The sequence below is a fragment of the Artemia sp. Qi Xiang Cuo genome, chromosome 11 (genome assembly GCF_049724085.1).
Source record: "Artemia sp. Qi Xiang Cuo chromosome 11, ASM4972408v1, whole genome shotgun sequence".
NCBI classification, from domain to species: Eukaryota; Metazoa; Arthropoda; class Branchiopoda; order Anostraca; family Artemiidae; genus Artemia; species Artemia sp. Qi Xiang Cuo.
This window is the reverse complement of record NC_142804.1, coordinates 25,517,328-25,541,409: the sequence shown is the minus strand read 5'-3', so window position 1 is coordinate 25,541,409 and position 24,082 is coordinate 25,517,328. Positions and strand designations below refer to the sequence as shown.

At 38.0% G+C, this 24,082-nt stretch overlaps 1 protein-coding gene across 1 annotated transcript in view; it reads right to left on the bottom strand.

Annotated features, from left to right (window-relative positions):
* Positions 1-987: 987 nt before the first annotated feature.
* The window catches only part of LOC148946798 (gamma-aminobutyric acid type B receptor subunit 2-like), a 174,906-nt gene continuing 151,811 nt past the window's right edge, over positions 988-24,082 (bottom strand). Inside the window, exons 4-5 of the mRNA XM_089096427.1 lie at positions 1,541-1,680; positions 988-1,140 (exon numbers count right to left, since the gene is read on the bottom strand). Coding sequence (XP_088952553.1) covers positions 988-1,140; positions 1,541-1,680 — 293 coding nt within the window. The remainder of the gene's footprint in view (positions 1,141-1,540; positions 1,681-24,082) is intronic.

The following is a 24,082-nucleotide window of genomic DNA, read 5'->3' as shown; positions in this document are numbered from 1 at the left end:
GTGCATGTATGCAATCATGCGAAACAATTTTTTGGAGACTTTTAAATACAAAGTCTCATCCACAAAGTACTTCTTTTGAAATCTATTCGTGAACGTGACATCAACTAGCTTATCACTATGGCAAGGCTCAAAATGCTTTCAGTGAGGCTTTAAAGCCAGTACTGAAGCGATTTTGGAGAAAAGTGCAGCCGTACTGTTTGGTATATCCAATTATTTAAAGCTCCCATTGCAAAAAAAGAACTCAAATAGCTTTAATTTAAACCAAATTTAAGAATAGTTCCTATTGCTCCAAGATTTCGGTTTATTACTAGTCGACTGAAAGAGTATTGATTCGAAACGTAATTTAAAACTATCCTTCAAAATAACATGATTTATAAAAATACCCTATTTCAAAACACGTATTTTCATCTTCAATAGGATTGGTAATTTGACAGGACGTGGAGGGTCATTTTAGAGTACACAAAGAAAAGAGACGTGTTAAAAGTTATTTCAAAAGAGAAGCAGAGTAAAACAGATAACAGCAAGAAAAATAACGAGGTTGCTTCGGAGAACTAGTGTGGGGACAGCGTTGTAAGCTCAGTTGGTAATCTCCCAACAATTTTGAAAAAGATATACCTCTAAATAAATGTGCTCATTCTTTCTATGATCAGTAATAAATTTAAGAGAGTTACTTGCGTCTAGCTGTATCTGGATGGCAAACAAGCAGCAGTCCAATGAAAAGCAAAGCTGGTTTATCAGACTGGAACTACCACCAGTGAAAACTACCACGAATATCGTTTGAAAAATTAAGAAATTTGAAAATTTTCCAGACTCGTAATCGACTCAACTCATCATGTTAAAATAGTATTATTAATTGGTTCTCTAATATCTCTGTTAATTTTTCAAAAACACTATTTACTTTACGAAGTTATTGATTTATTAAATAAAACAAACAGTAAAACTTGTAGGCTATTTAAAGCCATGTGTATAATAATTTTTACTTGGCGCTCAAAACCAATAGCCAGGAATACTTTCACTGCACTTTCCAAATTTAGCCATTTCTTGTCTTCTCACGAATTTACGACCTGCGAGCTTTCTGCTAGTTGTGAATATCGTATGGAAAGCTAATCCAGCTTCAGTAGCCAGCTCAAGAATAGCACTCTTAAATAGGCAATTGATTACTAGTTTACAACTTTCAAGAGATGCTTAAAGTTCAAAAGAATTTGAGTTATTAAAATGGCCGGAATAAAACCCAGAAGATTTCCAACGGTGACATAAAATACAACACACTGGGCATACAAACTCTCTAAGCATTACAATTGAAAAATGGTATCAATACAAGGGCTGCCAGTCATTATAAGAGACAAATTTCTTAGCAAGAGAGGTAGGAACTGCTCAATCTGTTATAGATCTATCAATGTTACAATGCACTCTTGTACTATAAAAAGAACGTGAAAAAAACCTAGATGAAATTATAGAGAGAGATAAAATGGGTAATAGGGCTTAGATAACAGGATTCTACATTCTTTGGAAAAATTTCAGTAAAATAAAAAGGACTTACTAGTCCAGAAATAGTCCGAAGTCCTTTGTCTGTTAATGACTGAACTTCAACGACAATTACACCTTCTAAGGCAGTTAGTAACTCTTTCAAAGAACATTCCGAGTGAGAATCTTCAAGCCACCATTGCTCTTGTTGAGGGCCTAAATATTATCAAGTGATTAAAAGAAATGATTGATTGTGCCTTACGCTAGCACTTTTTTAATCTTACGTTGTCATAGTCAGACCCCGGCGCCGCGCCGATGAGGGAAGACTGGCGGCGGCGGGGCCAAAAACAGCGCGCCGTGCCGCGCCGCCGGTAAGATGTTGGCGGTGCGCCGTCAGCACGATCAATGTAGACCGCAAACAGTGTGGCCAGATCGTGAACAAAAAAATAAGCCGCAGCCTTTGAAAAACACGCCAAAAATAAGCCAGACAATTTTTTGCCCAAAATTTAACTTTACTTTTAATGGTGTCCAAGTTTTGACAGCCGTTTTATAGAAATATTGAAAAAAACTACGTTTTCTAAAGAGTTAAAGAGGCTGAGTTACAAGGTCGAACCTTAAAACGTACAGGGATTACGAGGCAAAGTTGGGGGCTGCCGCCCCCCAAACCCCCGCTTTCGCAGCCTTTAAATATAAAAAAAATTTCTTTAAACTGAAAGTAAGGAGCGACATTAAAACCTAAAACGAACATAAATTATTCCGTATATGAAAGGGGCTGTGCCCTCCTCAAGCCTCGCTCTTTACGCTAAAGTTTTTATTGTTTAAAAAAAAGAGTTGTGAGAAAGTCAAACTTTAGCGTAAAGAGCGAGGCGTTGAGGAGGGCACAGCCCCTTTCATATACTGAATAATTTCTGTTCGTTTTAAGTTCGATTAACTCTTTAGAAAACCTAGTTTTTTTCAAATAATTTCTGCACGTTTTTGTACAGTTTATTACTTATCAAGATAAAGTCGGAAGAGGATGAAATTTTGCAAGTTTCCTAGTTTGAGCTTGGGCTACAAAATGAGATAACCGCCGTCTCTCTGCAACCTCTAGGACCTGAAATCGCTTAACATTGTGGTGGGTTGCCTCTTTATAGAGGCACAAGTGTGCCTCCTTGACTCACCACTATTCAGGTCCTTTGATCCTACTGGCATTATCCACCTTTCAATTCGGTCCCTGGTTTGCGGAAATTCAGTTCCAGTGTAGAGATTATTTTGAGGCTGTATTTAGTAGAATTGCGATAAACCGCTACCCCATGTGGAACTCTAGAGACTTTACAGAAATTCCCGCGCGCTATGTTCAGAAAATGCTCGACCGTGCTTACTTTCCTGTCTAACAGTTCGGGGAAAATTATTGACGAGGACGCCCACCGGTTCAATTTCTCATGTGTTAGTTCGAGCACTGTCCGTGTGTGCGCCGCAATTTCTGTATCCCATAATTTCACTGAGTCGGACCTCCGATTACTATAATGATACCCTGTGACCCAATGCGTTTTACTGTCAACATTTTGATTCAGTCAGAGGTTCTTTTTGGCGCAATAGAGTTATTGCCAGAACAAATTCTTAAAATTGTGTACCAGCCCTTATGTATTGGTTGGACATAATGATGCATTACTTAATAACGACCGTAGCCCGCAGACAAAAACAAAAAAAATCATTATTTCATTGGTTTATTATCACATAGATACACAAACAAAAATCAGATCATTGGATATTATCACATATAGATTCATAAAATTATGGAAATCACTTTGTGTAAAGTCAAAGCTTTGGATTAAATTCCTTTTCCCAATGCTAAATGCGATGCTGAAACGCCCTTAAAGGGCTACGAAAGGTACACAAGGAACACAATCGTAGTTTTGTCTTTATCACAAGTCCATTCCAGGGTCATAATTGGCTATCACGAACCACAATACGTCCCTGGAACCAAAAACACATAAGACTGAGTAGAATCTCCGTCTTTGGTCCATGAACTGACTATTGGATAACCCGTAAAATCTGAGCGGAGGTGGAGCCAACTTGAGAACTGGCTGAGCACTGAGTTGACGGCCGTCTACTTTCCCTCATCGCCGCCACGCATTTGCGGGGAAAAGACCGTAGTAGGCCTCCAGGCGTCAATGATAAGTGTAATCAAACACTTTCACTTGTTCTCACTCAATTTTTCTTCTCCGGGGCTGTACTGCGAAGAGCTAGTTGTTGAGGTAACGAATTGTAATGTTCCACGCCAGCTCCACCTCCGCTCAAATTCGCCAGGTATCAGCCGTATTTTATTCGACTCCGCATGGTTGTAGTATCGAGATAGGGAGACGAAGGTTCTTAGTCTTTATTTGTTCTTGCTGGGATGGATCTCCAGGTTCCTGTTTGATGAGCCACATTTTAAAGAAGTCCGAACATTCCACCACTTTAAACATGGATGGGAAGTATCGTGGGCCAGATTGGGAATAACACACGTTATAAATTTAGATACTTTTACGTAAGACAAACTAAGAATTGAATTTTGTTGCTGTGCTGCGAGAGCCAACTCACTCATAGATTTCAGAAGTTTACAACTTATCATAATTATATTGACCTTTAAATGTTGAAATAGTATGTTCACCCTCTGAAAGTCGGCCAATAGCGGTTTCAGAAAGACAATGTATAGACGGTTGCACTTATCACTGTACATTTCGTGTAAAGTTCTTGCAGTATAGCACCGCTCTTTTTCCTTGGCGATGCGGAAATGTGTTGTCAGTTCGAGGTATTGCTCATCAACTCTACACACTGCGGTGTATCACGACAACCAGCGTGAACTTGAAGGGGCCACAATTTTAAGGGGCAAATTTCCATGATTTATCAGCCTATATATCTGGCCGTACGCTTCCCTTCGCAACGGGCTTACGCTAAACCACTTGTACGTTTCCGAGAGCATAAATTCTAGGTTGCTCGGCAACTCTTCCACCGCCTCAGAGGCGCACAAGTGCAGAGAGTGGCAAAAACATTTGACAAGCTGAAGGTGAGGTAACCCATCTGCTTTCAGCAATGTAAATAGAGTGATTTGCGCCACACATGTTATTTGCCCCATCAGTACCAATACCAATCAGGTTTTTGAGAGGTACTTTGCACTCTGCAAGAAATTTTTTGAGTTCTGCGTGGAGTATAATAGCTGTAGTTGATGGTACTTCAACTATTCCTAACGCAGTACACACTATCTTTTTCAACTTCGGGCTGTAATATCGAATGCAAATACACATGAACTTCATTGTAGAGACATCAGTTGACTCATCCAGTATTAGAGAGTGCTTACCATCTCCAATGTCAACCACTATTTCCTTCAGGGTTTCAGGTTTAAGCACATTCTTAATGAGAGCGGAACATTCAGATTTTTTTACCCTCACCGATTCACCAATAAGCCCAGGAAATAAGTCTTTGATGATAATAGAAAGATGGTCAATTTTTCTCACCAATGAGTGACAGGCTACATGAGCAGCCAAGACCAGCTCCACTTTCCGCGAAGCCAAGTTCGTCGACGTGACTCCTAGAAAATTAGCATTATTTATTCGTGAGTATTTCGGCTATGTTTCATAACCGATTATTTTGGCTCTGTTTCATAACTTTACTCGGAACGGGGATGTGGTTGGGGGGGGGAGAGCAAAACTTACGTCCGGATTTTCTCCATTAAGGAAAATTCACAGGGGGATGAAATTTTGCATGCTGTTAGGACATGACCTACAAAACGCAGCCCTCCCCACATCTTTGGGACCAAAGATTAATTAGCACTGTTGTGGTATGCCTCTTTACAAAAGCACAAGTGTAAGTCCTTTGTTGATTTTTCTGAATGGTCTACGAACTCCAATTGGGTCCCCATTACGCCAAATAACGGGCCCCTGGCTCTTTATCGTAATCAAATTCTGTTGATACCTAACGGTAGATACTCTTGGTTGAATGACGTATTTGAGGGCCTCTTTAAAAATACACAAAGAACTCAAGATGGGGTTAAGACTTCCCAACGAAACACACACTGGACATTGGGCCTTATTGCTATTATTTGAAAAAAAATACGTTTTGTAAAGAGTTAAAGAGGCTGAGTCAAAAGTTCGAACCTTAAAACGTACAGGGATTAGGAGATACAGTTGGGGGCTGCCGCCTCCCAACCCCCCACTTTCGCAGCCTTTAAATAAAAAAAATTTTTTTAAACTGAAAGTAAAGAGCGACATTAAAACTTAAAACGACCAGAAATTAGTCCGTATATGAAAGGGGCTGTACCCTCCTCAACGCCTCGATCTTTACGCTAAAGTTTGACTTTCTCACAACTCTTTTTTTAAACAATAAAAACTTTAGCGTAAAGAGCGAGGCGATGAGGAGGGCACAGCCCCTTTCATATACGGACTAATTTATGTTGGTTTTAAGTTTTAATGTCGCTCCTTACTTTCAGTTTAAAAAGCTTTTTTTATTTAAAGGCTGCGAAAGCGGGGGTTGGGAGGCGGCAGCCCCCCCAACTGCATCTCCTAATCCCTGTACGTTTTAAGGTTCGAACTTTTGACTCAGCCTCTTTAACTCTTTAGAAAACGTAGTTTTTTTCAAATAATTTCTGCATATTTTTGTACAGTTTATTACTTATTATTGCTTGACTAACTGTTAGCTGATCGTGTCAGGAGTTAAAGTTGGGGGGCTGCCACCCCCCAAACCCCCTGCTCTTTAAGATTAAGGAGGCACACTTGTGCCTCTTTAAAGAGTTCTTCTGGAAACGCCTGTTGAGCCGAAGGATTTAATAGATTGGATTTAAAATAGAAACTGAGTTTCTTTTTTAAACTTTAAATTCAATATGTAAAAAAATTTCTCTGACGGGGAAACGAACCCTGGTCTTCCGCCTGACAGTCAGGAGTAGTGGCCACTGTACCAAAGAAACGTTACATTATTTTTATTCCGTGCGATGTATTTTTGACGCAAGCAAATTCCCACAAAACTTGAGATTTGGTTTTTGGAAAACAAGGAAGGAGTGATAAGATTGAGCCGAAATTTCGAGGATAAGCTTCCAGGCCCCAGGAAAGTTTATCCTCTAAATTTCAGCCCGATCGGACAACGTTAAAGGGGGGCTGTGGTGGGAAAATTTAACGTGGGCTCTTATAGGAAAACGAGGTTTTTCGTAAATGTAAATTCGGGGGATAATTTTTTCGGTCTGAAAATATCAAAAGGCCCTAACAGGTCAAATCCCGCTTCAAAAGAGTCCTCATTCACCCAGATTTGTTGCCAACTGTGGCCTGTAGACGTGGCTAATAAAAAAAAGAGAAATGAACTTTAAGTGGCTCTATTTGGTTTTTGGAAAACAGGGAAGGAGTGATCGGATTGATCTGAAATTTCGAGGATAAGCTCCTGGGCCCTAGGAAAGCTTAACCTATAAATTTTAACCTATATTTTTAACGGTGCCCAATCGGACAACGTTAAAGGGGGGCTGTGGTCAGATGGTCGAAACTTCCGGCCCACTTTTACCCATGAAGATAAAGTCGGAGGGGGGTAAAATTTTGCACGTTTCTTAGTTGGAGCTTGGGCTACAAAATGCAATCACCGCTGTCTCTCTCCGACCGCTAGGACCGGAAATCGCTTTACATTGTGGTGGGTCGCCTCTTTATAGAGGCACAAATGTGCCTCCTTGACGAAGTTTCGGAGGAGTGCTACAAAGACCAATCTTTCTGGTAGGTGTCTTGATGACAAGAACGTAGGGACCCCCCTATTGTTAAGCCATGCTCAAAAGAAAAGTACTCACCACATTCAGCGACTGGTTTCTGTATTTTCAGACTTGCTGCCTTCTTCTCATGCTTTTTCGATTTCATGTGCTGCTCCAGATCATGTTTGTGAGCCCTAAGCTCTGTACCATTGCAGATTTTACACAATGCTTTTGTGTCATCACCTTGAACACGCTGAAGCCAGCCTTGGAATTTTGTATCTTTCTCCCACACAGACTGATATAGTCTTTCATAGCTCTTTTTCACAACTTTTATCATACTGGCTCTTGGTGTAACATTTCTTCCTTCTTTAGGTTCCTTGCTGCTTCCTTCATTTTGGCTTCTGGACACCATTTCTCCTGTTTCACTTTCAACACAATTCCGATTGTTTGTTTCAGTCTTTTTGTTAGGGTTCTGCATATTGCTAGTAATTTTGGACGGGGCAGGCTTAACTACGTTAGTATACCCTGAGGTAGCAATCTGGCTGGCTGAGGTAACAATCTGCTTGGCAGTAGATAATTGAGGTATAAGAAGTTTAGACAGAGAGGTTTGAACCACCCTTTCTGGGACCAGGACCGGATTAAGTACGTTAGTAGAGACTGAGGTAACAATGTGCTTGGCAGTAGATTCTTGAGGTACACCAAGTTTAAAAAGAAAGGTTTTATCTACCATTTCTGGGACTAGTTTTGGTGTCGGACTGCCAGCATCTGAGTGACTGTTCACCACTTCGGAGGTAGAGCCCGCTACGTCTGGATCCACCAGTTCTTGGAATAATTTTGATTCTTTTAACAGCTCTGCCACTGTCTTAGACTTTGGTAGAACAGCTCGTTTTTGCCAGTAGTGGCTGGTGGCACTGCTATCACTCTCCATGCTGTCAGTCTCAGAGTCACTGTCATCTGACTCATCAGGTGCCACTGAATCTTGAGCTGATGAATCATTACACAAATTTGCCACTATTTTAACTTTTGATGGAACAACTCGTCTGTATTTGGTGATGGCACTGCTATCTCTCGTCCCTATACTAATTTCAGGTGCTGATTTGTCTATTAAAGTTCGTTTTGGCTTGGATCCACCACCATCAGCACCATCTGTTCCAGCACTGTCCAGTTCAGTTGAATTGGAAGGCCTAGTAACAGTGAAAAAATATGAAATTTTTTTCTGCCCGTTTCCATCATATCCAGTTCAACGTTTCATTTTTATTTTCGCTAGGGGTGAATGACATTCAATCTGAAAAGAGTATAGAAAAATAAACTGAATCTGTTAGTTCCTCTTGGAGTAAAAATTGACAATAAGGTCCAAGCTAAGCTTGTGCTTGTAACAATATTTGAATAATATATCCCACCTATTATGACGACTTCTAATTACTAAAAGATGATTTTTTAAACATCTTGCAACACAGCTGGGTTATAGATTTACATTGCAATACTGACTTAAATAAGTTTAATTTTTGATTTCAAAAGTTTAATTTCAGAAAAAACTCAGCCCTGGGTCAAATTTCACATTCAGGTCATCTTGCATGGAGGCTCTTGACTCGCGAAATGTCATAACTTAAATACCTTTCTCCCGGGGTTTTGTGGGGTCAAGTTACACTTGTAGTTGTGTTATTCCGACTGATTAAATCTTTTAAAAATTAATATTTTCCTGGTTAATTTTTATTATAAGCCCACCCATCATGAGCAGTCTGGAGGAGAGTATGGAGGAGTTGAATTCGAATTTAATTGGAGATCAATCACCCCAGGGTTAAACTAGAATTCCTCCCCTCAAAATAGGAATAAATTGAATCCCAAACTGCAATCCATGATTTCAAACAGCTCTTAAAAAGGGAATTTAATGGATATGCCCCAGTATATGTTGATCGATCTTTAAGTGAAGAGGGATGCGGAAGTGGATGCTTTTTAAAAGAGCTCAGCCTATGCATTGTGAAAAAACACAAGGCAGTGACCAGCACATTAACAGCTGAAGTAGCTGCAATCAATTTATGCTTAGAGACCCTAATTAAACTGAAACAGAGCAATAAACATATAGTAGTATTCTCTGACTCCAAATCTGCTCTCTATATCCTATGAAACACTACTTTTGAAACACTGGGCATAGGCCTACATCAAACCAAAGAAAACCTAAGCAGCCTTGGAAGATTAGGCTTTGTTACTAAATTTCAATAGATACCTAGTCATCTAGGTACAGAAGGAAATGAAAAGGCAGACAAGATAGCAAAGAAAGAAGCAAAAAGCCAAATGGAACCAGTGAAATCTCTAACTATAAGGGATACGACTAGATTATGACTAAAAACATTGCTTGAATTAAAGCCACCAAATTTATCCCCCTTTCCAACCAGTATACAATCAGTCTGGTTCAACTGCCTGTGTTCAAATATAGCTAACTTATACCACCACTCTCCTTCATACAAAATAAAGCAGCCAAATGGAGAAGTTGCCAATAGCCCATTTTGCAGGTACTGTAAAAACACAGAAGAAACCCCTGAGCATATGCTATTGAATTGTAAAATACTGGAAAGAAAGCTGTCAATGGATCTAAATGTACAACACCATATATAGTAGGTCAAAATACGTTGACTATATTGAATTATATAAACCCTACTATGATATTACCTCACATTATTAGCTAATAGCTGATTAACATCTTTCCATATTCATCCACATTTTGAATATTAATAAGCAGTGTTTACAACAAGGCAGTTTACTATAACAGTAACATATTTTTTACATCAAGAGAAACTATGTAGTAAGGGATTATCTCATTCAGTAAAAATTGAATTCTCTCAAGAAGAAGTGTATGAACTTATCATGAGAAAAGAAGAACAAATTAAAGATTTGGATATATTGTCAACCCAGCCAAGAAAGAAGAGGGGTCAATGATCTGATTTTCAGGACACGTGCATTGATTGTCTACAGTTGATTGATTAAATTTAATATAACAATGAACCTTGTTTATTTCAAAATCTGAAAGGTTTTTTTCTAAATAACAAAACTATAGGATCCCTTCCATAGTTGCTGTCTGTTAAAGGTAATGTATCATGTTTAATTATCAATGTTGTGGTCAAGATTTGTAGACTATTGGCCAAGATTGATAATTCTGAAAATTAGTAGTGGTCAAGATTAAAGTCTCAGCTGCATGGTAAAGGACATACTGCATTCTAATCAGAGATACAGCTCAGATTAGGCACTGGCTAATCACTATGAGTCTTACCCTATAGGCCTAGGCTACAGCAACAGTAACAAAGAAATCAGACATCAAAGCAAGGGTAACTCATCTACTTATCCTGGTCCTGTATTTATATATCTCTTTCTGATATTTTCATTAGTATTATATGGTACTTTATTACATATTAGCTATTAGCCTATATTATATATAACTAATTCCTCTAGTATTTAACTATAGGCTTATACATTGGGAAAAATGAATAAAAGTGAGTCTGAAACAAGATTGATTGCTTCAGGTTTGCTTATGTCACAAGCTGATGCTCATCACTGCTAAAAATAGGCGTGCAAACCAGTCATGTACACCATCTTTTTATATTTTGAATGAAACACATTTGCTGGTAGGTAATGAATTGAGGGCAAACCCAAGATGAAATTGGTAACCCCCCCCCTCTACACGGTAGGGAGTAATTGTTTTTTATCCAACCAGTAACATATAATGTACTCCTTCCCCACTGTCGTCGTTTACCACCAGATCTGTACCTCAGAATTTGATACCTACATCTAACCAAGTGTACTACTCCATATAGAGCATAGCAGGACCTACTCCATATATAGCATAGTAGGACCTATGCCATGTTTGATGTAGTACTGATTGTGGAGTGTAGCACTCAAATTCTTAGGTACAGATCCTGTGGTGTACTACTGCAGGGGTGAAGTAGTACATTATGTTGATGGTAGTACATAAAACAATTAATATCCCCAACTGCCCCATAACAATTTTCACTTTTGCATGTATTCTGAGAAAACCAATGGCCAATTTGCTTCTTCCTTTGAGCATATTTAAACTGAAGTGATGCAAAGAAAACCTCAAATATAAATAGGCTAAATGTATTTTCTCAGAATGGACCTAGACAAAAAGTGAAAACGGGTATGGGGGTATCCAATATATTGAGGGCAGTACCCAATGCATCGGGGTGTGGACCCAGTCGGCTAGGCAGTGTACCCAATCTGTTTGTACAGAAATACAAACCACAGAAAATAGCTAGAGTGTACATGATGACAGCATGACGACTCCTGGACGACTCATATGAACTAATTAGTTAAACAGGATCTGTAGATGTTACAGATATGCCTGTTATGAGTTTGATTCCTGGCGTTATTCTATACTAATAAGTAACAGCTAATATACTGTACCTTCAGCTTTAGTTCAACCCCATGACTTAATGGCTAATGCTTTTTATGCTGTTGTTACGAAGCCACGTGTCTCTTAGGATTTGAAAACTTCACCGCAGTGCCGCGGTTAGATTCGTATTTTGACCATAGAGTTAAAACGTGATTTTGACCTTTCGTGAGCATTCGTTCGTTCGTTCGTTCGAAAATCGGATGAATTGCCAAAAAATATAAATTCTTCCCGAAAAAGTAAATCACGCCAAGAAATAAGCCAGTTCAAAATAAAAATAGCCAAGTTTTAAGCCACAAGCCAGTTCCAAAAATTTTCAAGCCAGTCGCCATCAAAATAAGCCAGTTTGGCGTAAAATAAGCCAATCTGGCCACACTGACCGCAAACATTAATGTTTTCATCAGTCTTTCTCAAATAACAGCTTAAATTTACAACAGATTCGAGCCTATTCATGAGTTCAAAACTTTACTCGCAGGCTGGAAACTGGTCTTCTTCGTTATTCATCAAAAGAAGTAGGAATCTGGTAGAAACGAAATGGCTGTGGCGTTTCAGAACCCTTACATAATAGTTGAAGTATGTATTAGCTATATATTCTTAACATAAGTAATTATCAAAATTAGTAGTGTTTTTTCATCAAGCATTACTGCATACGAAACTTCAAATACCGTATCAAAAAATTCGTCAGTTATCTGGGTAAAAACTTTGAATATAAGTTTGAACTTAGAAGCTTAATTTTTTCATAATGTCCTTTGCCTATAGCTGTTTTGTCACCTTTAAAACAGTTGAAATGGGCGACTTTGATATTGATTTTTTTTTTTGCTCTTTTGGATTCCTTAAAAGCCTTTCTTGTATTAAAAACTGGTTTTTAATAAAAATTAAAAAAAAACATTTTAAAGTTTTTTTGGCTTCTTTATAGAATATGCTTTTTTATTGCTTTTGGCTTCTCATTTGGATATTATTAATTTTTTCTTTTGGAGATTCATTCCAAATTATAAACTCATAAATACCTAATATCATCTAAATTATAAACTACATCAAAAGGAGTAAATTTATCGAATTGAAAATACATGATGAACACTTCACATGAGAACACTTCAATTACACTAGTAGTATCCCCTCCGGCACTTCTACGACATACCTTCCCTTTTCCATTGAATTTCTACGGCATGCCCTCTGACGTCACGCGACACACCTGTACAATGCAGTCAGCTGTTTCTAGGCGACGGCTTGCAAGGGTCCGAGCGCATGCCCTGTTCTAGGCAAAATATCCAGGTCTTTCAACTACTTGGAATGTGGTCCGTATAATACACAAGTTTTAATAATAAGCTCCTAACCCTCACCCCTGTTTCTAACGCATGCCCTCTGACATCACGGTGCACACACCCGTTTTAAGCTCATGTTACACCACGAGACACACCCTCGCCTTTGAAGAGACAGATAAGTAGAGCTACCAGCCCCTCGCACCTGCATAGTGCAGTCAACTGTTCTATTAAAGGGAACACACTTGGCAAGATTTAATGACACACCCCTCTGGGCTCCAATAACGTCATACGACTTACCCCGTTTCAAACGGACAGGTCTAATATACTTGACGCAATTTTGAATAACCCTTCCATAGGAACCCATGGGGGAATCCCCGCTTGTAACGTAACGAAACCCAAAACCCCACAAAGAGTTTTTCTTCATTAAAGCAATGGTGGCACACACTTTATGTAAGTTTACGTAATTATTGCGCATCCCTCACTGCCAGATAAATACCATTTTGACATTTTTCGCCAAAAAGACTAAAGACATTTTCTTTTTCGGCGTTTCATTTTCCGCTCAAAACCCCTTTCATATTTTTTTTTATAGAATTCTTGACCACACTAGGACTCTAAAGGTCATTCCCTTCCAACGGTACAGCGCCCCAGGCAAGTCGTCCATCAAATTTTTCCCACTATTTTGTATTTTGAACCATATTCTAAAAATAAACTATTGCACGACACCTGATATTCCTCATTTTTTGGCACTCGTTAGAACGGCGTATTTACTGCCAAATTTTGCGCGCACTTTGAAAACATCTATTTCCAGGGAACATTTACTTTCAAGATACTAATAAAGGGGAAATGCATGTCTTACTCGTATATAAAGACTACATTTTAAAAACACAGACAATGAAAATAAAAAACAAATTGACAAGCAATAAAACATGAAAAAGACCGAAAAAGCTAAAAAAACACGAAAAACAATAAAAGATGAAAATGTCATATTATCATATACACAAAAAAGTACCATCTGTAATAGAAAACTGGAGGCTTCTAGCCTGCAACCCGGGGGTGGGGGGATTTAGGGGAAGGGGGAGGAATATTAGATGCAATTTAAATCATATTAAGGGCTTTAAGGAAATACCTGTTTTTCATTAAGATAAATTTATGAATATTAAAAAATATCTTAACAATAGGTTCCACCTCCTGCCTTATCTTTAAGCTCTAGAGTATACTAGTCAATGACAATTCATACCACCTTGGTAAATTCTGGAGCATATTAAACAACCCCAAGGCAACGCTACATCTTCCTCAGAAAATTTTTCAGGCATTTCCAAATAAAAATTATGGTTTTAAATCCCGTGATTCAAGTGTTTTGCAACCCAAACCAATCATAATGCCTCACAAAAACTCCACACTGCCAGGGCATTTGACCCACTTGACACCACCCCTCCCCCATTCCCTGGGTGACCTGATGTTAGTGAGATTTCCCATTTTTTGGAACTCGTTAGAATGATGCGTTACTCTCCCAATTTGACAGAATCCGGGGGGGATATTTGCTTGCAAGATATTAATAAAGGGAAAATGCATGTCTTACTCGTGCTAAAGACATCTTTAAAAACACAGACAATATAAATAAAAAAAAATGACAAGCAATAAAACGTAAAAAGACAGCTAAAAAACACGACAAAAATAAAAGATGAAAATGTCATATTATCATATACGCAAAAAAGAACGATCTATTATAGAAAAGTGGGGGCTTCTAGCCTGCAACCCCTGAGGGTAGGGGAGAGGGGAGGGATATGAGATGGAATTTAAGACATATCAAGAGCTTTTAAGGAAATACCCCTTTTTTATTAGGATAAATTTATGGATATTTCACAATATTTTCCAGCTCCCATTTGCTAGCCTTCATTTTCAGAGGATCAATTGATAATAGATGTAGTTTCTCAGGCGTTATTACAGCTTTAAAATGATAAAGAATAATATATCCAATTTAAGGAAAGGCGAAGGGAGAGGACTCCAGGGAGGGGAGCCGTTTTCTCCGTCACCAGCTCAGCACTGTCTTATTTTTTTATCGTTACGCAAAGCGGTAATTTTCAAGCGTACATTTATGGTTATCCTGCCTCGTGCAATCCTACGTGCAGTGGGGGAGTTTAGTCTGTGTCTAATCATTCCTAGGACGGAATCCGGGGTTCGGCTAGGTGATAAAAAGGCTAAAAAACGGTCACGCTCGAGATAATTTAAAGGTAGTAATAATAGAAAAATTATCGCTGAGTTTCTACAGCAACCATCAAGCGTCAGAGCATCCCTGTGCGAGAAGAGTAGATGTCCAAATCGGTAAAAAAGTACACTTATGGTCCAGAGTGGAATGGCGCTATGACACTCTTTTCACACTAGCACCAGCTCTCCACATGACACCCTCCCTTTGAAAACAGAGAAGCACCCCTTTTTTTCTTTACTAGTGTTAGTTACTGTAGGCATTTCACCTCACAATGTTGCACTATAACTACTCTAAGACATCCCCTCTCATCGCCCCATCTCTCCAAAACACTTTTCAGACATTTTTCGCTAAAAATTGTATTTACAAGTCATTCTTTTGGGTTTCCTCAAGCAATTCAGCCCACAGTACAGCACTATAGCTATTCTAAGACATCCCTCTGTCATCACCCCATCCCCCCCAAAACAATTTCAGACATTTCTTGTTAAAAATAAAATTTCACGTCATTCATTTGGGTTTTCGCAAGCAATTCAGCGTACAGTACCACACTATAACTACTCTAAGACACCCCTCTCTTCGCCCCATCTCCCCAATACACTTTTCAGATATTTCTCGTTAAAAATTTTATTTTCAACTCATTCATTTGGGTTTTCGCAAGCAAGTCAGCCTAGAGTTCAGCCCTATAACTACTCTAAGACACCCTTATGTCATTGTCCCATCGCCCCCCAAACAATTTACAGACATTTCTTGTTAAAAAATTTATTTCATGTCATTCATTCGGGTCTTTGCAAGCAATTCACACCACAGAGTATTTACAACATTTCTCGACCATTTTTTGTTTTGATAGTGATTTTAGAGTTTGACAGCGATATCTAGACTTTGTCGTTGATGTATATTACTTGGTCTGGAGTTCTAGGGTTGACTCCATCATCTAGATAAGTACCATATGATTTTTCCTGGCATACACCGCCTTTCTAAGGCTTTAATGTTTCATAGCAGTAAAACACACTTGTTTCTCACTTGGTGCTTTGTAAGAACGTTAGAGAATATATTTTTTTTTCTGGAACACCAAGCATTCTTGGGTTTACTGTTCTTGACAATAGGCAATAATAACGTCCTGCTACCACAATGACACAAGTCATCATCAGTGTAAGAGTCTTCTTACATTTAAAACATACAAACACCCACAGACACTTTCTTAGAAGTAGCATTTTTCGTTATGATGACAACTTATCTGTTAGAAGTAACAAACTTTCTGTCAAACATACATAACTTTTCTTAGAAGTAACAATTTTTCGTTATGATAACAAGTTTTCTGTCAGAAGTAGCAAGTTTTCCTTAACACTAACAAGCTGTCTCTTCGAAGTAACAACATTGTTCCTTAATACTAACATACTTTTACTTAACACACTCAAATTTATCTTAGCAATAATATTTTTCGTCAGTGATAACACAATTTCTGTTCGAACTAGCAAGTTTTCTCCCAAAGATACCAAATTTTTCTTAGAAGTAATAATTTTTTGATTGTGATAACAACTTTTCTGACAGAAGTAGCAAGCTTTCCTTAACACAAAAAAAATTTCTCATGGAAACAACAACTTTCTTCCTTAATACTAACTTTTACTTAACATTAAATTTTTCCTAGAAATAACAAGTGTTTTCTTAACAGTAACAAACTTTTTAATAACTCCAACTTATCCGTCCAAGATAACAAATTTTATCTCAAAAGTAAAAATTTTTACTGATAACACAATTTCTGCTAGAATTAGCAAGTGGTCCAGCAAAGATAACAAATTTTTCTTAGAAGTAACAATTTTTTCGTTTCTGATCACATATTTTCTATCAGAAGTAGCAAGTCTGCCTTAACACTAAAAAATTATTTTCATCGAATTAACAAGACTTTTCCTTAATACTAACAAACTTTTATTTAAAACTATCAAATTCATCCTAGAAGTAACAGGTTTTTTCTTAACAGTAACAAATTTTTCTGATAACACCAACTTTTCAGTCAAAGATAACAAAGTTTTCTTAAAAGTAACAATTTTTGTCAATGATAAGAACTTTTCTGTTAGAAGTAGAAGGTTTTCAACCATAGATAACAAATTTTTTCATAGAAAAAATTTGACATAGAAAACTTTCTACTTCTGACAGAAAAGTTGTTATCACAATAAAAAAATGTTACTTCTAAGAAAAATTTGGTATCTTTGAGAGAAAACTTGCTAGTTGGAAGAGAAAACGTGTTATTATTGACGAAAAATACTATTTCTAAGAGAAATTTGTGTGTGTTAAGTAAAGGTATGTTAGCATTAAGGAAGAATGTTGTTACTTTTAACAGACAATTTGTTAGTGTTAAGGAAAACTTGCTACTTCTGGCAGAATACTTGTTATCATAAGGAAAAAATTTTTACTTCTAAAAAAAATTGTGTATATATGACAGAGAGTTTGCAACTTCTAGCAGATAAGTTGTCATCATAACGAAAAAATGCTACTTCTAAGGAAGTGTCTGTGGGTGTTTTGTATGTTTCAAATGTTAGAAGACTCTTACGCTGATGATGACTTGTGTCGTAGTGGTAGCAGGACGAGATTATTACCTATTGTCAAGAAACATTAAACCCAAGAATGCTTGGTGTTCCAGGAAAAATACAATCATATTCTCAAACGTTCTTACAAAGTATTAAGTGAGAAACCAGTGTGTCTCATGGCTATGAAATATTAAAGCCCCAGAAAGGCGGTGTATTCCAGGAAAAATCATATGGTACTTATCTATCAGATAGATTTAACCCTAGAACTCTGGACCAAGTCATAAAAATTAATGACAAAGTGTAGATATCGCTATCAAGCTGTAAAATCATTATCAAAACAAAGAATGCTCGAAAAGCGTTTTAAATACTCTGTGGTGTGAATTGCTTGCGAAGACCCAAATGAATGACTTGAAATAAAATCTTTAACAAGAAATGTCTGAAAACTGTTTTGGGGGGAGATGGGGCGAAGACAGAGGGGTGTCTTAGAGTAGTTATAGTGCTGTACTCTGGGCTGAATTGCTTGCGAAAAACCAAATGAATGTGTTGAAAATCAAATTAATAACGAGATATGTCTGGAAAATATTCTGGAGAAATGGGGCGATGAGAGGGGTGTCGTAGAGTAGTTATAGTGCGGTACTGTAGGCTGAATCGTTTGCGGGAACCCAAATGAATGACGTGAAATATAATTTTTAACAAGAAATGTCTGAAAATTGTTTGGGAGGAGATGGGACGATGACATAAGGGTGTCTTAGAGTAGTTATAAGGCTGTACTCTTGGCTGAATTGCTTGCGACAACCCAAATGAATGAGTTGAAAATAAAATTTTTAACGAGAAATGTCTGAAAAGTGTTTTGGGGAGATGGGGCGATGAGAGGGGTGTCTTAGAGTAGTTATAGTGCGGTACTGTAGGCTGAATTGCTTGCGAAAACCCAAAGGAATGACGTGAAATATAATTTTTAACAAGAAATGTCTGAACATTATTTGGGGGGATGGGGTGATGACAGAGGGGTGTCATAGAGTAGTTATAGTACTTTACGGTGGGCTGAATTGCTTGCAAAAACACGAATGAATCACTTGAAAATAAAATTTTTAGAGAGAAATGTCCGAAAAGTGTTTTGGGGAGATAGGGCGATGAGAGGGGATTATCTAGAGTAGTTATAATGTAACATTGTGAGGTGAAATGCTTAGAGTATCTAAAACTAGTATAGAAAAAAGAGGGGCTTCTCTGTTTTCAAAAGGGGAGGTGTCATGGGGAGAGCTGGTGCTAGTGTTGAAAACAGTATCGTAGCGCCATTCCGCTCTGGACCATAAGTATACTTTTTTACCGGTTTGGACATCTACTCTTCTCGCACAGGGATGCTCTGGCGTTAGAGGGTTGCTGTAGAACCTCAGCGATAATTTCACTATTATTACTACCTCTAAATTATGTCAAGCGAGACCGATTTTAGCTTCTTTTATCACCTATCCGAAGCCCGGAGTTCGTCCCAGGAATGATTAGACACAGACCAAACGCCCCTATAACGCAAGGGGTGGATGGTAACAAGAATATCTCCAAATAGAATATCCTCTCCTTTGCGTGTTGTGATATTTTGGTGAAAATGTACCCTGGCTAAGAGAGACTGCTCAAGGGGGGGGGGGGGCTGGCCACTTCCTCTGAGGCGGCCAGGGAATAGGTCGGTACCTTAGTGGAGGGAGGCAGGATAACCATAAATGTACGCTTAAAAGCTACCGCTTTGCGTAACGATAAAAAAGTAAAACAGTGTTGAGCTGGTGATGGAGAAAACAGTTCCCCTCCCCTGGAGTCCTCTCCCTTCGCCTTTCCTTAAATTCGACATGTTATTCTTTATCATTTTAAAGCTGCAATAACGCCTAAGAAACTACATCTATTATGAATGCATCCTCTGAAAATGAAGGCTAGCAAATGGGAGCTGGAAGATATTGTTAGGATATTGTGAAATATCCATAAATTTAACCTAATGGAAAAGGGGTATTTTTTTAAAAGCTCTTGATATGTCTTAAATTCCATCTAAAGTCAATCTCCTCTCCCCTACCCTCAGGGGTTGCAGGATAGAAGCCCCCAGTTTTCTATAATAGATTGTTCTTTGCCTGTCTTTTTTATGTTTTATTGCTTGTCAATTTGTTTTCATTTACATTGTCTGTGTTTTTCAAGATGTAGTCTTTAGCACGAGTAAGACATGCATTTACCCTTTACTAATATCTTGAAACCAATAACCCCCGGATTCTATCAAATTGGGAGAGTAACATATCATTCTAACGGGTGCCAAGAAATGAAAAATCTCACTAATATCAGGTCACCCAGGGGATGGGGAGGGGGTGGTGTCACATAAGTGAAATGCCCTGGCAGTATGTATTTTTTTTTGTGGGGCATTATGATTCGCTTGGATTGTAAAAAACTTTAATCAGGGGATTCAGAACCATAATTTTTATTTGGAAATGCCTGAAAAATTTCTTGAGGAAGATTTAGCGATGTCATGGGGTTGTTTAATATAATCCATAATTTACCAAAGTGGTAAGCAATGTCATTGACTACTATACTCTTGTGCTTAAAGATAAGGCAGGAGGTGGAACATATTTTTAGGAAATTTTTTAATGTTCATAAATTTATCTTAATGAAAAAGGGGTATTTCCTTGAAGCTCTTAATATGGTTTAAATTGCTTCTAATATCACTCCCCTCCCCTACCCCCCCCCCCCCGGGTTTGCAGGTTAGAAGCCTCCAGATTTTTATAATAGATGGTTCTTTTTTGCGTATATGATAAATGACATTTTTATATTTTATTTTTTGTCGTGTTTTTCAGCTGCCATTTTTATGTTTTATTGCTTGTCATTTTTTTTCATTTGCTGTGTTTTAAGATGTAGTCTTTAGAACGAGTTAGACACGCATTTCACCTTTATTAATATCTTGAAAGCAAATTTCCCCTGGAAATAGATGTATTGGAGGATTATTGTGCGGGGTCACCACTTTTAAAGGCCAAAATAGCGCAAAAAGGTTGCTATGTCACTTACTCAAAGGGGAGAACCCCTTGTCGGCCCCAAATTAGTGGGATTTCCGCGGTTACTCCAACGGTTCCGTATACTAACGTGATCGGATGGACTATGGCCACATTTAAAGCCAAAGTTTACTGATACGATTTTCTAACTAACCCTTTAGTTTCAACTTAAACTGAAAAGGTAAGAGAGTACATAAAAATCTTACTGTATTAACAATCACGCTGTATAAAAAGAACTGATTCAAAAAATGGACACTTCCTGCCAGCTCGCTTGCCGCTTGCTCGGCGGGGGTTACTAGGGTGGTAAATGAATCTTTCCAGCCAATCCCAGGACTACTAATTTACTGGTCAACCGCCCTAACTGCGCAATTTTTCCCTCGTGGTCTATTAAGCACGTACGCAGTTAAGAGGACCCAAAATGGCGTCAAAAAATAATAGAAAAATTAATATTTATTACTTAAAGAAAGAAAATATATAAGGGGGCGAAAGAAATGTAGCAGTGAGTGGAATTAATGAGACAACTCAGTGAACCCAGTTTCCAACATAGTCCTCATAGGATAAATTGCCCGAATCTCCGTTTGATATTCTGGGCATTAGAGCGCGTTCAAATTAAAATAAATCAAATTAAAATAAACATTAAATTTCCTTTTTACACTCTATCCTACCAATGCCTCTATTTCCTTTGCTTGGCTCTGAATTCATCTTCCTCACAGCCTCTCTATTGTAGGACCACCTTGGTTAAACAGTTTCACATGCCCATTCGGTTTTTGAAAATCCAAGTCTCAAAAATTCGTAGGAATTCATTGTGCGCAGAACAAATCAAAAACGACAAATTTTTTCGCTCTCACGAATTTACATTTAAGAGGAGCAGAGAGTCAATTTCTGGCGCATGTGATGATGCCAGCCATCGTGAAAAATTGGCTGCACTAGCCTCTTAATTTCCATCTGTGGAAACAACCCGGAATCTCGATAAAAAAGTAAATTGCCCCTTGGCATAATTTCAAATAGTCTAAGGCCGAAAATACACAGGCTTGTGAAAACGATAAGGGTACAGGGAAATGAAGTAAAATTTTAAGCGAACCATGAATCGCTTTTCTCTGGGTCCCATCCCCTAAAATAATCGAATGAATAATGCTCAGCAATGAGGGAGGAAGATAATATTGAGGACTGGAAAGACAAGGCTTCATTAAAGGGGTCACAACCTCTTCGCCAGTTTTGTATTGAGGACAAGAGTAATCTTTCACGTCTTCCCGCAGGGGATCTTCCCCAAGGGATTCCTCCCCCTCATAATGGAACAAACCCTCTTTTGAGTTGATCAGACCAATATCAGATTCCTTCCCAAATCTTTCCAATCCGACTCGACATTCCATATCTCCCAACTTTCCCCCCACCCGTTGTAGGTCATCCATTTCTATTTTGTAACCATCTTCTTTTATTCCCCATTGGTCTTTGACCTCTTTTTCCCCCTTATTATCTATGTTTTCAAGGCAAAGCCCATCCAACATTTTTTTTTCTCCACTGCAGGCTGACTCTCCAAATTTTGTCTCTTCTTTACATTCCTCTTTTCGTCTCTACTTTTCTCAATTTTGTCATTCGCGCAAAATAATAAATCATCGTTAAAACTGATTTGGACTCCAGTGTCCATTATCTTTGACTGAATCATTTCATTGTAGCTCCGTTTAATATCTCTTTTCTCTCTGTTAGTTTTCTTTTGTTTTGTAGTAGCATTAAATAAATCGCCATGAAATCTGAATTGCACTTCAGTGTCCATCCTTGACTGCATTTCTTCATTGTATCAGTAGTATCCATATATAAGATTGAAACAGTACATGAAACGGTACAAGATAATAGTGTATACAATATGAACGGTACATGAAATGGGACAAGAAAAACCCATGCGTGTTTCATTACACTTACACGTGAACATTCTAAAAAGCTGGCAAAGATTGCGTTATTGTTGTCAATTGCACATTGGAATTACACTTCAGCTTCACGTGCAAATTTTTTTTTTTTTTTTATCGAAAACTAGAGATTGTCAAATTGTGTATTTAGGAATGGTTTTGTAGGGAAAGCTGTCTATCAATCATGTGTTATCCACAGTTCCATTTCTTTGAAGTCTGTGCTATCAAGAGTGGTTTCTGATTTGTTTTGAACAATTGCCTTTAGCCAACAATAGTTTTATACGAATGTGTCGGTAGATAGGATTTGCGAATTTGATCCTATTAAGTTGGAGAAAAAAAGAAAAGGGTTTAGCATTTGCGAATACTCTTAGAGTACTTATAGTGCTGTACGGTGGGGGCTGAGCTGCTAGCGAAAACCCCGTGTGAATGAGTTGAAATAAAAATTTTTAACAAGAAATGACTGAAAAGTATTTTGGGGGAGATGGGTTGATTGCGTACTGTATAATACACAAGTGATGTTTGGACAGTGTTGTCAATTTAAAATAGTTTCACGTTATACTAAACGAAGAAGTTGATACTAAGAGGGGTGTAGATGACAAGAAAATAATTGTAATAACGGATAGCTTTACTTCTTCGATGTGTTCCATATAATACATAAGTGGTGGGGTGATGGCAGAAGGATCTCTTAGAGTACTTATAGAGCTGTATGGTGGGGGCCGAGCTGCTAACGAAAACCCCGTGTGGATGAGTTGAAATAAAAAAATTTAACAAGAAATGGCTGAGAAGTGTTTTGGGGGAGATGGGATGTTTTTGTACTGTATAATACAGAAGTGATGTTTGGACAGTGCTTTCAATTTAAAATAGTTTAACTTTATACTATACGAAGAAGTTGATACTAAGAGGGGTTTAGATGATAAGAAAATAATTGTAATAACGGATAGCTTTACTTTTTCGATGTGTTCCGTATAATACATAAGTGATGGCGTGATGGCAGAAGGATCTCTTAGAGTAATTATAGTGCTGTACGGTGGCCGAACTGCTAGCGAAAACCCCGTCTGAATGAGTTGAAATAAAAAATTTTAACAAGAAATGGCTGAAAAGTGTTTTGGGAGAGATGGGTTGATTGTGTTCTGTATAATACACAAGTGATGTTTGGACAGTGTTGTCAATTTAAAATAGTTTAACTTTATACTATACGAAGAAATTGATACCAAGAGGGGTGTAGATGACAAGAAAAGAATTGTAATAACGAATAGCTTTACTTGTTCGATGTGTTCCATATAATGCATAAGTGGTGGGGTGATGGGAGTGGGGAGTCTTAGAGTACTTATAGTGTGATAGTGGAAGGGGGAGTTGCTAGCGAAAAACCCATGTGGATGAGTTGAAATAAAATTTTTAACGAGAAATGTCTGAAAATTGTTTTTTGGGGGATGGAGCGATGACAGATTGGATATCTCATACTAGTGATAGTGCTGTACTGTGATACGAATTGCTTGTGAAAAACCAAAATGAATGACTTGAAATAAAATTTTTAGCAAGAAATGTCTGAAAAGTATTTTTTGGGGATGGGGCGATTACAGAGTGGATGTCTTAGACTAGTTATAGTGCTGTACTCTGGCATGAATTGCTTTCGAAAACCCGGATGA